At 46.5% G+C, this 13,683-nt stretch overlaps 1 protein-coding gene across 4 annotated transcripts; it reads right to left on the bottom strand.

The window, feature by feature from the left end:
* Window positions 1-347: 347 nt before the first annotated feature.
* Window positions 348-13,210, bottom strand: akap8l (A kinase (PRKA) anchor protein 8-like). Of its 4 annotated transcripts, none has more exons than XM_083521736.1 (13): window positions 12,993-13,210; window positions 9,277-9,315; window positions 8,798-8,999; window positions 5,738-6,251; window positions 4,520-4,640; window positions 4,377-4,429; window positions 4,059-4,092; window positions 3,870-3,966; window positions 3,623-3,779; window positions 3,427-3,532; window positions 1,445-1,575; window positions 1,267-1,362; window positions 348-1,178 (listed from the first exon to the last, which is right to left on the bottom strand). In XM_083521736.1, the coding sequence occupies exons 1-13, from the start codon at window positions 13,021-13,023 to the stop codon at window positions 771-773; spliced, it is 1,989 nt and encodes a 662-aa protein (XP_083377862.1). In that variant the 5' UTR covers window positions 13,024-13,210; the 3' UTR covers window positions 348-770. The 4 variants fall into 4 exon arrangements, with proteins under 4 accessions (XP_083377862.1, XP_083377861.1, XP_083377859.1 ...); XM_083521735.1 differs by having other exon boundaries at window positions 4,059-4,095; window positions 12,993-13,208; XM_083521733.1 differs by having other exon boundaries at window positions 3,870-3,996; window positions 4,059-4,095; window positions 12,993-13,160.
* Between the last annotated feature and the right edge of the window lie 473 nt (window positions 13,211-13,683).

The following is a 13,683-nucleotide window of genomic DNA, read 5'->3' as shown; positions in this document are numbered from 1 at the left end:
AACCACCAGAAATGTCGACATTAACAGATCAGTTGAGCTGAACGTTACAGACTACTGAAACAGCTGCAGAAGATCAGGTGAGATGAGATTTATGGATGTAGATGTGGAATGGTTTAGGAGACTGAGAAGGTAGATTATGGATCATTAGGGAAGCTGAAGAAGCAGAGATGCAACAGCTCAGCAAACCAGGGACATGCTGAAAACCAAAAATAGAAGGAACTTAGAGAAGCATGAGAACTTCAGACATATTAAAAGAGAGAAGTGGCTACCAGGAGAAGAAGGAAGTGATGTGCTCCACATGAACCCTAAAATCAGTTCAATGCAAATGAATTGAAGCCACAACGTCCTGATTTTCAACATTTATTATCAGCTGAAGGCAAAAACAAAGGTTCAGAAGGTTTCAGCATCACAACACAAACTAAATAAAAAGATAAAAGAAAAACAAGAGACAAACGAATTCACAACTAAATAAACGAATCGGTGTCAAACGTGAACAGTGCGTACGAGTTGACGGACATAGCTCAAATCTGATTGGCTAACGAGGAGAACGCTTCGATTTTATTGGTCCAAAGAGCGACAGCAATGCGAATATGCGGATTTCCTTCCACACAATTAGGCTATACATGTTCCTCAACATGAGCTGCTCCAGGATCAGCATCTACTTTAACAAATACAAATTTAAAACAGACAGGTCTAATCTCAGATCAGTGGAACAGGAGATGATCCTGGATCAGCCATGGAGCATCAAGACCCGGAAGATTACTTTGTGGCTAATCATCAATCACTGGTATCCCACAGTCTTCTTCTGCCCCCTTCAGGAGGTTTTCTGCATCGTCAACCTCCTCAGTTTTCTCAGCTCCTTCAGGTTCATCCTCCTCTTCTTCTTCTTCTTTCACTTCTATTCCCTCCTCTTCCTCCTCCTCCTCCTCCTCCTCCTCCTCATATCCTCCCTGTGCTTCATCCTCCCCTGCTTCACCTTCTTCCATCTTCATTTCCTCTTCAGGTCCATCAGTGTTTCCGCTCACTTTAGGCTCCCCGACTACATCTGCATGCTCTGCTTCATCCTGTCTTTCTTCTGGTTTTTCTTCCTGTTTAATCTCAGCATCAGCCTCAGATACCTCCATCATGGAGTCCTCGGGGTCCTGGTCATCTGGATTGTCAGTAAAAGGATTTTCACCCTGAAAACAAAATTAAAACATTTAAAACATGTTTATCATTGAACAATTTTTATTTTATTTTTTTAGCAAAATATTTTGAGACATGAACCTTCAGGAAGCTCTCCAGCTTTTTGCCGATGACCTTGTGGTTGAGGATGCTCCTCGCCACAGACAGACTTGACCTCTTGGACTGCTCCATCATCCCCTACAGGCAAACCGACAGGGAGCAGAGGTTATGACTAATAGAGATGTTTGTGAAGATGTTTGCAGAGACGGTGTTTTTGTACCTTGCGATTGTAGTTGTGCTCAGGAGATTTGAGGTGCTTTTGGATGAGTAAGAACTGCATGGGGATATAGAGATCACAAGCCGAACAGTACGCTGCCTCAACCTTCTTCATGAAGTGCTCCATCCCAATGTCTGAACATAACCACAGAACACTGCATTCATCACTGAACAGTTCACAAAACCTTAAACACACACACACACACACACCTTCCTCTTTCAGTTTCTCCCATTAGGGGGCGCCACAGTGGATCATCTGTCTCCATACCACCCTGTCCTCTACATCTGCCTCCTTAACACCAACTACCTGCATGTCTCCTCTCACCACATCCATAAACCTCCTCCTTGGTCTTCCTCTTTTCCTCCTTCCTGGTGTCTCCATCCTCAGCATTCTCCTACTGATATACCCCATGTCCTTTCTCTGCACATGTCCAAACCATCTCAATCTCGCCTCCCTCACCTTGTCTCCAAAACCTCCTACATGTGCTGTCCCTCTAATAAACTCATTTCTGATCTTATCCATCGTCATCACTCCCAACGAACATCTCAACCTTTTCAGCTCTGCTACCTCCAGCTCCACCTCCTGTCTTTTACTCAATGCCACTGTCTCTAATCCATACAACATCTCAGGTCTCACCACAGTCCTATAAACTTTCCCTTTCACTCTCACAGATACTCTTCTATCACAAATCACTCCTGCTATCACTCTTCTCCACCCACTCCACCCTGCCTGCACTCTTTTCTTCACTTCCCTAACACACTCTCCATTACTTTGCACTGTTGACCCCAGGTACCTGAACTCCTCCACCTTCTCCACCTCTTCTCCCTGCAACCGCATCACTCCACTGCCCTCCCTCTCATTCACACACATGTACTCTGTCTTACTCCTACTGACTTTCATTCCCCTTCTCTCCTGCATGTACCTCCACCTCTCCAGGATCTTCTCAACCTGCTCACTACTCTCACCACAAATCACAATATCATCTGCAAACATCATAGTCCAGGGAGACTCCTGTCTGACCTCGTCCTTCAACCTGTCCATCACCACTGCAAACAGGAAAGGGCTCAGAGCTGATGCTTGATGCAGTCCAACCGTCACCCTGAACCAGTCTGTCGTTCCTACTGCACACTTCACTGCTGTCACACTGTCCTCATACATGTCCTGCACCACCCTCACATACTTCTCTGACACACCAGACTTTCTCATACAATACCACAACTCCTCTCTCCACCCGGTCATACGCTTTCTCTAAATCCACAAACACACAATGCAACTCCTCCTGACCAGCATGTCATCTGGTCCACACCATCCAACCTTTTCTCTCTGCTCAAAATACTTCCTCCATCTTCTCAACACACTCTCCTCACTAGTCAACACATTTCCATCTCCATCTTTTATTGCTCTAACTTGCAACACATCCTTTCCAGCTCGGTTCCTCTGCCTGGCCAATCGCTAAAAATCCTTTTCTCCTTTCTTAGTGTCCAACCTCTCCTACAGCTCCTCATATGACTTTTCCTTAACTTTCACCACATCCCTCTTCACCTGCTGCTGCATCTCCTTGTTCTCCTGCCTACTTTTCTCATCCCTCTGTCGATCCCAATTCTGTTTCTCCAACCTCTTTCTCCTTCTGCTCTCCTGCACTTCCTCATTCCACCATGTCTCTTTGTCTTCCTTTCTATTTCCAGATGTTACACCTCTTCACCACCACCGAGCTCCTGTCTGACCTCTTCCCTTAATCTCACACTACACTCTTCCTCCTTCAAATTCTTCTTTCAGTCTTCACTCTACTCCTCTTCTTCTTCACCTCCAACACCATCCTACAGACCACCATCCGATGCTGTCTAGCTACACTGTCCCCCACCAACACCTTACAGTCTACAATCTCCTTCAGGTTGCATCTCCTACATAAAACATAGTCCACCTGGGTGCACCTTCCTCCACTCTTATACGTCACATATACATACACACAATCCTGAACATCTCACCTTTGGTCAGGTCCTGCTCCCTCAACACCTGGCAGATGGTGGCGCTGTGGTTCTCCAGCTGGCTGATCCTCTGATCAGTCTTCTTATGTTTATCGTTGATGTATTCCTGCAAAAACCCCACAAAATGTTCTATCCTCTGATTGAATGTGTGCGCCTGTGTGTGATCTTATCCTGAAGGAGGTGGAAACTGGAGTACCTGCAGGAACTCTGTGGTCGGTTTTGAAAGTTGACTGGAGAGGAACCTGAAGTGGTCCTTGTGGAATTTGCTCTCCAGATGGGCGGTGAGGTCCTCGCTGTAGAACGAGCGGAACTTGCAGACGGAGCAGGCAAATGTCACCCTGGAAATGGCGCGGCTGAGGGGAGAAACCACGAGACCATTACTGCCACTGGAATTCTGAATTCTCTTTAGAGTTCTTGTTTTTTTTTTTTTACACTATTCTGACCTTTCAAAGAAGCCCCGCCTCTTTCTGAGTTTAGAAGCAGAGGGCGGAGTCTGTTTCCCCTGCTGCTTCTGAGGGCTTTCTCCTTTACCGGATGACCCTGATGGAAGGAATTGAATGGTAGATGGAACTTAAAAAAAAAAAAGGTGTGGACCAGCAGAGCATTTATCAAGAGAACATCAAGATACTTACCAGCACTTTCTCCTTCAGCCGCCAGTTCAGACTCCTGCTAAAGAAGCGATACGCACTGAATGAGTTATTTAGCGAGCACTCTGAAACTGGGAGCAGTCAACAACACAATAAGACCATTTGACGCTATTTAGAGATCAGTTCCTCAGGAACACAAGGTTTCCTCTGGTGTCCAAACCTTCTCCATGCAAATGAAGAGATTTGCATGGACGAACGTTCAGTTTCGTTTCATTGTCCTTTCTAGACAACCAGATATGTGGAACAGACATGGTGAGTGAACAATATCAAACAACTGCAGCTATTCATTCATAAGAAACCTACTGTGGCTGGAGTGGTGTCCTCGCTCTTCTCTTCTGTGGGTTCTTCTGCTGTTTCTGCGGTTCACAAACATCTTTGTTAATATACGGTTTTGCTTTATAAATGGAGACACATTCCCATGACTGAACGGAACAAGGAAACGGTACCCTTCTCAGCCGGGTCGTCTCCTTCGGACTCGGTCTTGCCCATTTTCGACTCGGGCTCATCGCCGGAAGTCGGGGTCTGCTTCCGCTTCTTCTGCCCGTCACGCTGAGGTTTTACCGGCTGCTACATTAGCACATCCACACACATCCGTTAACTGTCAAGGTCTCCAAAGATCAGGTTACAATAAATGTGTTACCAACACAAAAACATACACTGTAGGGACAAAAGATTCAGGGCCCCTCATTTTTCCAGCCCCATGTGGTTCTTCCACAAAGTTGGAGACGCACAATTGTATTAGGACGTCTCTGGATGATGCATGAAATTTCTCCTTCACGTAAACTGAACGTGGAAGATTTCCTGCTATAGAGCTCCAACCCTAATGGGATAAATGTAACACTGACTACACACCAGACCTCCTCACCTGCATTATTAACTGATTTTACCAACACCCTTGTAGCTGAAGAAATCTCCAGAAGATCTAGCGGAACATCTTCCATGAAGAGTGGAGCTCACTATAACAGTAATTTGAGAGTAAATGTGGACTGGGTTGTTCCAAAAAAATTATTTACGAAACCTTTGATCAGGTGTCCACTCAACTTTTGTCCACACAGTGTACTTCCCATCAGACAGAGACAATAACAAGAGTAAGACTTTAGAAGAGGAAGAACGATGTTCAGAAAGGTTACTGGACAGACAGCGCACACAGGACAAACATCACAACACTGCACAATCATGAAGTGAGAAATGCCACATGAACTTACCTTTACATACACAAAAACCCTGAACCAACTTGGGACTGCATTAACCCAGCCGTGGTAACGAATCTTTGACCAGGATGGTTTTAGGAATAAGTTAATAGTTTTTTGGGGTGTTCTGTCATGGGGCTTACAAGGATTTCACATAAATACACCTAAATATTCTTTTTAATACATAACAGTAAAAAAAAACAAACAAACAAACAAACAAACAAAAAAAACAGGGCTGTTAAGACCTTTCTGGCTAGACGTGGGGAGTTGGGGTTGTACTGGTATTGGGGGTCTGTTTGTTTGAAGGGCCTTACTGAGATACTACAGCATCTTTAGAGTGGCAGGTGGCGTGAAATGGTGTAATTTCCACATATAACTCCACTCAACAGGCTTGGCAGGCTGGACTAGGGGGGGTAATTTTTTTCCAGGGTGGATTGATGGTTCAAAGTCCAGTGCTTTGCTGGGGGTACTTACTCGGTTGAGGGGTCTCTTGCGGGTGCGTTGACGGTTGAGGTATTTGCCCCCTCCAAAGTGCCGGACAGGATAATCCTGGGAGCCATGATGAGGTTGGAACCCCCCACTTTCGGGGTACATGCGGTGGCTCAGGAGCGATGGCAGCTTGCCTCGCCCTGAGGGGGAGTGGCCTTGTCCCCCACTCCGCCCACCTCCACCCATCATAGAGGAATCCTGCCTGCGGCCAAAGCCGCGCCCGCCTGGCCCTCCGCCCCTGTGCTGGGACCTCTGTCCCGCACCCCAGCCGGAGCCTGAGAAAGCATCTCGAGGTTGCCTCATTTTGGCGTTTCCGAGGGAGGCAGAGCCGCCAAATCCACCACCCCCTCCAGCTCCACCCATCGACCCAAAGCCCATGCCTCCTCGCTGGGCCATCATGTCGCCCCGGGAGTCACCAAATACAATGTTACCAGATCTGTAGAGATCGCGGGGGCCAAGGGCAGAGGAGCGCGAGTCGAAAGACTCATACTGGTCAAACCTGCAGAAGGAGGTGCAGAGCAAGTAGAGATGAAGCATTGGCACCTCGGATTTCATACTTTCACTTTCCCTGTGATTCATTCACTCATCTGATCTCCTGTATTATTCTACTACTTGCAACTCAAATGATTTTGAAGAACCCCACACTGATCTTTGGATGACAAGTAGTCATTCACCCAAGCCATTCCTCACACCAATATCCAATAGGACCGCACTTTGGATAGTCCGTGATGGGGCTGTGAGCCCCTTGCAGTCCCACCTGATCTGTACAATTTGGGATAAGGAGGGCATGTCTAAGTTTATCACAAAAGGGCCTCCAAAATAATGGCGCAAACTAGAAAAATGGCGTTATGTATTTACTGTCTGGGTCATGTACTAAACATGAATTATAGTTGGACTAAAGATTTTTGATATGTATACAGGTGAAGGAATGGCTTCAGTGATGGAGAGTTTGTCATTAAAGCATGAGCAACACCAGGGGATGCAAGGCCAATACGTGTGAATACACTGGATTATCAGGTGATAGAATTCCTTTTGCCTGAGGGTCAGCTTCAGAAAACTGAATCTTAGATAATACAGAGTCAGTTTGCCAGAAACAAGCATGGGGGTGGGGGGGTGCAGAAAATACCCTATACTGTGGAGAATCCAGAGCAAAAAAAATTTTTACATATAAATAAAGGGAAATAAACTAGGGGCTTAGATTGGGAACACGGATCCATTAGCACTTGGGTGCTCCCTAGTTATTAAGACAATCAATCTGTACTGCTACACAATCTGCACATTAACTACTCTAAAATATATCAACGTTTCATTTCTATACTATTATTCCTTGGGAAGATACTAAAACGTTGCTGAATTGTGAGGGGTGCATTTATTTTTGTAAAATAATGAGAAATTATAAACCCGTTTTGATGCCTGTGCTATTAAAGCAACTTATATCTGCTTCTCTTACCCTCTAATCCCCACCCCCCCGGACATTTGGACCAGCTCTTGATTTTGACTAAAATTTCCCCCCCAAGGTCACAGTTTTCATATGGCTACATGCGCTGAAACGTCCTGTTCCAGTAAAAGGCATCTTGTTGTATGAATATGCCGTATGAGCTGCACAGGGATGGGAGGGAAGCAGTGAAAGTGTAATGAAAGCGAAGTGAAAGAAGAGGAAGCATCTCTTTCCTCACTCACTGTGTGTGTGTTTATAATAAACTTTGTTCTGTTTGATTCTTCCTGAAACTCTTATTTAGGATTTGGAGAGTTTCCACCACAGTACTTTATTTTTGTAATAAAGTTCAGTATAATTGTAAACACACAACATAGTGTTGTGTGTTTATCCAGTATCCATTTTATAACTATCGTTTGATTAATCGGTTATCAGTGTAATCTTGTTACCGTATTTTCCGGACTATAAGCCGCTACTTTTTTCCCCACGCTTTGAACTCCTTAACAATAAAGCGGCTTATTTATGGATTTTTCGGGGTTTTTCCGGGTTTCACAAACTTCAAGCCAAAAAACTGAACCCCATAACATTAGAACAATGAAATTGCAGAACGGGTTCAGGTGAACCAATGAAACTCTTTATATTAAATAAATATGGATGATGTTCCTCTGAGGTTTGACCTGCCGCTCACTCGGACTGTCTACAGGAAATGTGAATCATTCGTCACGCTGAAAACAACCGGGCATGAAAACACACTTCACCTGTGTTCTGAGCTGCACGGCATCGGGAGAAAAGATTCATCGATGGTGATTTTTAAACACACGACGATGCCAAAAGATAAACTCCCGAGAGAAATAGTTGTGAAAGGAAGGAGGAAGACAGTGACCGTGTCTTTCATTAAAGCCTGTGTAAAGTTCATTAGTTTCAGTGTAGACATGCGGCTTATAGACAGGTGCGGCTTATTTATGTTCAAAATAAAAATCTTTGTGAAATTCAGTGTACAAGTCAGTATGGGTGCGTTTAATAGTCCGGAAATGACGGTATTTGTTATATTGATTTTAATAGCGATGAATTAAAAAGTGTGTAATTATGACAGTAATAATGCTCTTTAATAGGTGATCTCTCTTTAAATGAACGGTGCAGAACAAAAACTAATCCATCATCAGGAGGCAAAATAAACATTTAAAATCATAAAATCTCTACAATAACACTGCTAGTCATTTCCTGTTACAGACCGACCCCCATTTAAGAAAGGAAACATTATGTGGCCCTCAGAGAAAAAGGTTTGGGGACCCCTGGTCTAAACCGTACTGCAGGACCAGAGATGAAGCTTGTGCCTCTTTAGATGTGTTTAAACAGGAATCCTACACACGAGAGAAAACCAAAGCACTGCTGACTGGAACACGAAATGTGAAGGTATCTTAGGTACTTTTGGGCCTCACTTCACCCTGGATGCAGCAAATTCATCTCCAACACGATGGTCACCTGGTAACTAAAGTCATGCTAACTACAGGAATGAAGAGCTAGCGATGAGCAATCACAGTTTACAGAAAGATCTGCCTCTGATATTGAATTCATTAACAGTTTAAGAACAAAAAGAAAATCCATCCTACCGGTCATTTCGTCCCCCTCCTTTCATCCCTCCCTCTAACTGTGTTAGCATGTTGAGCCTCTGGTTGATCTTAGCGATCACGTCGTCCGCATTGCCCCCAGAGGAGGAGAGAAGAGAACCAGACAGACCTCTCTTCATCTGTCCTCCACCATATCCACCAGACATGGAGTCCTTATAACCATACAGGTCGTAGTTACCAGATCCTGGAAATGAAAGACTGTAGAATAACATTGTGCCTCCAGAAATCTTTCTACAACAGAATTCTCCCTCATCCACAATGAAAGCAGAACATCTGCTGAGGGGTACAGTGATGCTCACTGTCCACAAATTCAAACTTATTTATATGAAAGATAGCAGTTAAACACAGACATGATCTTCAGGTTCTGCAGAGTTCTGCTCCCTGTACTAAGGTTAAACAGGTTAATCATGTCTGAGTAGTAAACAGAACCCTGGTAGATAAAGAAATCCTGAAAGCCTCACCTCTGCTGGAAGATCCTCCTCCACCCCAGCTGGAGAAACCTGTCCACAAAAGCAGGAGGAACATAAACAACATCAGGACTCTCAGTGATCCAAACACCAACATAGTGAGAACACCATCATCCTACACCCACTGTTTAACCCCGTGTACACGTCCCTGTGTGGTAGAACATCATCTACATCCTCTTTATACCAGGAGGAAGAACCCAGAGGAGTTCAGAGGGGTCGAGGGGGTAAATGGGGGGTATAAAGAGGAGAAAGGGGCGTAAGGGGGGTATAAAGAGGAGAAAGGGGCGTAAGAGGGGTATAAAGAGGAGAAAGGGGCGTAAGAGGGGTATAAAGAGGAGAAAGGGGCGTAAGAGGGGAATAAAGAGGAGAAAGGGGCGTAAGAGGGGAATAAAGAGGAGAAAGGGGCGTAAGGGGGGTATAAAGAGGAGAAAGGGGCGTAAGAGGGGTATAAAGAGGAGAAAGGGGCGTAAGAGGGGAATAAAGAGGAGAAAGGGGCGTAAGGGGGGTATAAAGAGGAGAAAGGGGCGTAAGGGGGGTATAAAGAGGAGAAAGGGGCGTAAGAGGGGTATAAAGAGGAGAAAGGGGCGTAAGAGGGGAATAAAGAGGAGAAAGGGGCGTAAGGGGGGTATAAAGAGGAGAAAGGGGCGTAAGGGGGGTATAAAGAGGAGAAAGGGGCGTAAGGGGGGTATAAAGAGGAGAAAGGGGCGTAAGGGGGGTATAAAGAGGAGAAAGGGGCGTAAGAGGGGTATAAAGAGGAGAAAGGGGCGTAAGGGGGGTATAAAGAGGAGAAAGGGGCGTAAGAGGGGTATAAAGAGGAGAAAGGGGCGTAAGGGGGGTATAAAGAGGAGAAAGGGGCGTAAGGGGGGTATAAAGAGGAGAAAGGGGCGTAAGGGGGGTATAAAGAGGAGAAAGGGGCGTAAGGGGGGTATAAAGAGGAGAAAGGGGCGTAAGGGGGGTATAAAGAGGAGAAAGGGGCGTAAGGGGGGTATAAAGAGGAGAAAGGGGCGTAAGGGGGGTATAAAGAGGAGAAAGGGGCGTAAGGGGGGTATAAAGAGGAGAAAGGGGCGTAAGGGGGGTATAAAGAGGAGAAAGGGGCGTAAGGGGGGTATAAAGAGGAGAAAGGGGCGTAAGGGGGGTATAAAGAGGAGAAAGGGGCGTAAGGGGGGTATAAAGAGGAGAAAGGGGCGTAAGGGGGGTATAAAGAGGAGAAAGGGGCGTAAGGGGGGTATAAAGAGGAGAAAGGGGCGTAAGGGGGGTATAAAGAGGAGAAAGGGGCGTAAGGGGGGTATAAAGAGGAGAAAGGGGCGTAAGGGGGGTATAAAGAGGAGAAAGGGGCGTAAGGGGGGTATAAAGAGGAGAAAGGGGCGTAAGGGGGGTATAAAGAGGAGAAAGGGGCGTAAGGGGGGTATAAAGAGGAGAAAGGGGCGTAAGGGGGGTATAAAGAGGAGAAAGGGGCGTAAGGGGGGTATAAAGAGGAGAAAGGGGCGTAAGGGGGGTATAAAGAGGAGAAAGGGGCGTAAGGGGGGTATAAAGAGGAGAAAGGGGCGTAAGGGGGGTATAAAGAGGAGAAAGGGGCGTAAGGGGGGTATAAAGAGGAGAAAGGGGCGTAAGGGGGGTATAAAGAGGAGAAAGGGGCGTAAGGGGGGTATAAAGAGGAGAAAGGGGCGTAAGGGGGGTATAAAGAGGAGAAAGGGGCGTAAGGGGGGTATAAAGAGGAGAAAGGGGCGTAAGAGGGGTATAAAGAGGAGAAAGGGGCGTAAGAGGGGTATAAAGAGGAGAAAGGGGCGTAAGGGGGGTATAAAGAGGAGAAAGGGGCGTAAGGGGGGTATAAAGAGGAGAAAGGGGCGTAAGGGGGGTATAAAGAGGAGAAAGGGGCGTAAGGGGGGTATAAAGAGGAGAAAGGGGCGTAAGGGGGGTATAAAGAGGAGAAAGGGGCGTAAGGGGGGTATAAAGAGGAGAAAGGGGCGTAAGAGGGGTATAAAGAGGAGAAAGGGGCGTAAGAGGGGTATAAAGAGGAGAAAGGGGCGTAAGAGGGGTATAAAGAGGAGAAAGGGGCGTAAGAGGGGTATAAAGAGGAGAAAGGGGCGTAAGAGGGGTATAAAGAGGAGAAAGGGGCGTAAGGGGGGTATAAAGAGGAGAAAGGGGCGTAAGGGGGGTATAAAGAGGAGAAAGGGGCGTAAGAGGGGTATAAAGAGGAGAAAGGGGCGTAAGAGGGGTATAAAGAGGAGAAAGGGGCGTAAGAGGGGTATAAAGAGGAGAAAGGGGCGTAAGAGGGGTATAAAGAGGAGAAAGGGGCGTAAGAGGGGTATAAAGAGGAGAAAGGGGCGTAAGGGGGGTATAAAGAGGAGAAAGGGGCGTAAGAGGGGTATAAAGAGGAGAAAGGGGCGTAAGGGGGGTATAAAGAGGAGAAAGGGGCGTAAGGGGGGTATAAAGAGGAGAAAGGGGCGTAAGGGGGGTATAAAGAGGAGAAAGGGGCGTAAGGGGGGTATAAAGAGGAGAAAGGGGTGTAAGAGGGGTATAAAGAGGAGAAAGGGGTGTAAGAGGGGTATAAAGAGGAGAAAGGGGCGTAAGGGGGGTATAAAGAGGAGAAAGGGGCGTAAGGGGGGTATAAAGAGGAGAAAGGGGTGTAAGAGGGGTATAAAGAGGAGAAAGGGGCGTAAGGGGGGTATAAAGAGGAGAAAGGGGTGTAAGAGGGGTATAAAGAGGAGAAAGGGGTGTAAGAGGGGTATAAAGAGGAGAAAGGGGTGTAAGAGGGGTAAAAGGAAAAACAGCTCTACTCTGCGTAAACAATGAAAATATTCCACACATTGTATATAACTGACACGTTTACACACAGAATCTGAAGGGTCCATTTGTAAACGGAACACGTGTAAATAACGTGTATATTTGTTTAAACAGGATTTCTCCTCTGGATATTCTGCAGTATTTACTGGTGTTTACTCGTCTGTTCATGTCTGTTCTTCTCCTGCACTGGAAGCTCCTGATGTCAGGTCAATTTCCTTGTGTGCGTAAACACACTTGGTAATAAAACTGGCTCTGGTTCTGAGTGGGTGGTTCTGGTTCTGATTTTCTGAGTGGGTGGTTCTGGTTCTGAGTTGGCAGTTCTAAGTGTGTGGTTCTGATTTTCTGAATGGGTGGTTCTGGATCTGAGTGGTTGGTTCTGAGTGGGCGGCTCCGGTTCTGAGTAGTATATTAGACAGCTGTAGGAACCATTTCCACTCCTGCTCCGTGTGTAGGTGCACTAGATGAAGTGTACACACCAGTGTTCCCTATGTAAGGCTGAGTGGTGCTGAGTGGGACAGTGTCCAGGGGAGGACACGCCGACAGGAACCGTGTAGGACACCCAGACCTCTGTCCCACTCGGGGAACTACGTGATCAGATGCTAGTCATGCTAATGCTATCTAGCAAAGCTGGAGCTTCCTGACTAGCTGTCCTTTGTTATCCTCGGGCAGGCCGAGGCCCTGCAGTCTCACTGCTACACCCGGAAATGCACTCGCATTTACCAATAATCACTACATATAAACACGAACACATCTGCAAAGAGACACGAGCGGAAACCTGAACAGCAAAATGGCGCCGCTAGAACAAACAAACACGCACGTACAGAGAGCTAGCAGGCTAGCTAACCCGTCTTTATCTAACACCACACACACACACACACACACCAAGAGCAGGTAAACCCGCATCACAGCGGGGTAAAAGCCGTTACCGGATCCGGATCCATATCCGCGCCCGTCCATGTTCACACAAACAGGAGATTAAAACCCAGATGTCCACGGAGAGACACAGATCAGACCCACTGTGAGCGGTTACACCTCAAACCGAGTCCTCGAACACTAGCTAGTGCACTACAAAGGGGATATGAGGACTGCGGCTTCCACCACACAGAGGGTTTTATATAGGGAGGGACAGTGCTGTTTGGTATGCAGCGCTCGCGCGCAGAGAGACAAATCCTATTGGGTAACATTTTTGATTGACAACCGACTGTTCAATCATAGTACCGTTATATATTTACATAATGAGAGAGGTCAGTGAATCAGAACGCGGCATCTGTCACTGGGGGCGGGGTTTCTGGGGTAGAAGCGACAGCGCCATTTAAATTCCATTGCTTTATTTTATGACCTCATTTAAATGTTTTATATTACAGAGTTCAATAACCCAGCCATTAGGGGGGCACAAGCCAGTGTACTCTTAGTGCCGGTCCCAAGCCCGGGTAAATGGGGAGGGTTGCGTTAGGAAGGGCATCCAGCGTAAAACATGTGCCAAATCAAATATGCGGATCACAAATGAGAATTTCATACCGGATCGGTCGAGGCCCGGGTTAACAACGACCGCCACAGGTATCGTTAGCCGACAGGGTACCGGTGGAAATTGGGCTACTGTTGGCCGAAGGAGGAGAA

Source organism: Silurus aristotelis (assembly GCF_946808225.1).
Source record: "Silurus aristotelis genome assembly, chromosome: 20".
NCBI lineage: Eukaryota > Metazoa > Chordata > Actinopteri > Siluriformes > Siluridae > Silurus > Silurus aristotelis.
The sequence above is the reverse complement of the archived record's forward strand: the minus strand, read 5'-3'. Positions and strand labels throughout refer to the sequence as shown.

Bases quoted from the DNA above. Each gene is read 5' to 3' on its own strand.
- akap8l (XM_083521733.1), bottom strand. From the start codon at position 13,023: ATGGACGGGCGCGGATATGGATCCGGATCCG. The intron at 4,430-4,519 runs GTACCGTTTCCT...TGTGAACCGCAG, and splicing joins AGACGACCCGGCTGAGAAGG to AAACAGCAGAAGAACCCACA. The intron at 3,780-3,869 runs GTCAGAATAGTG...TTCTCCCCTCAG, and splicing joins AGGCGGGGCTTCTTTGAAAG to CCGCGCCATTTCCAGGGTGA.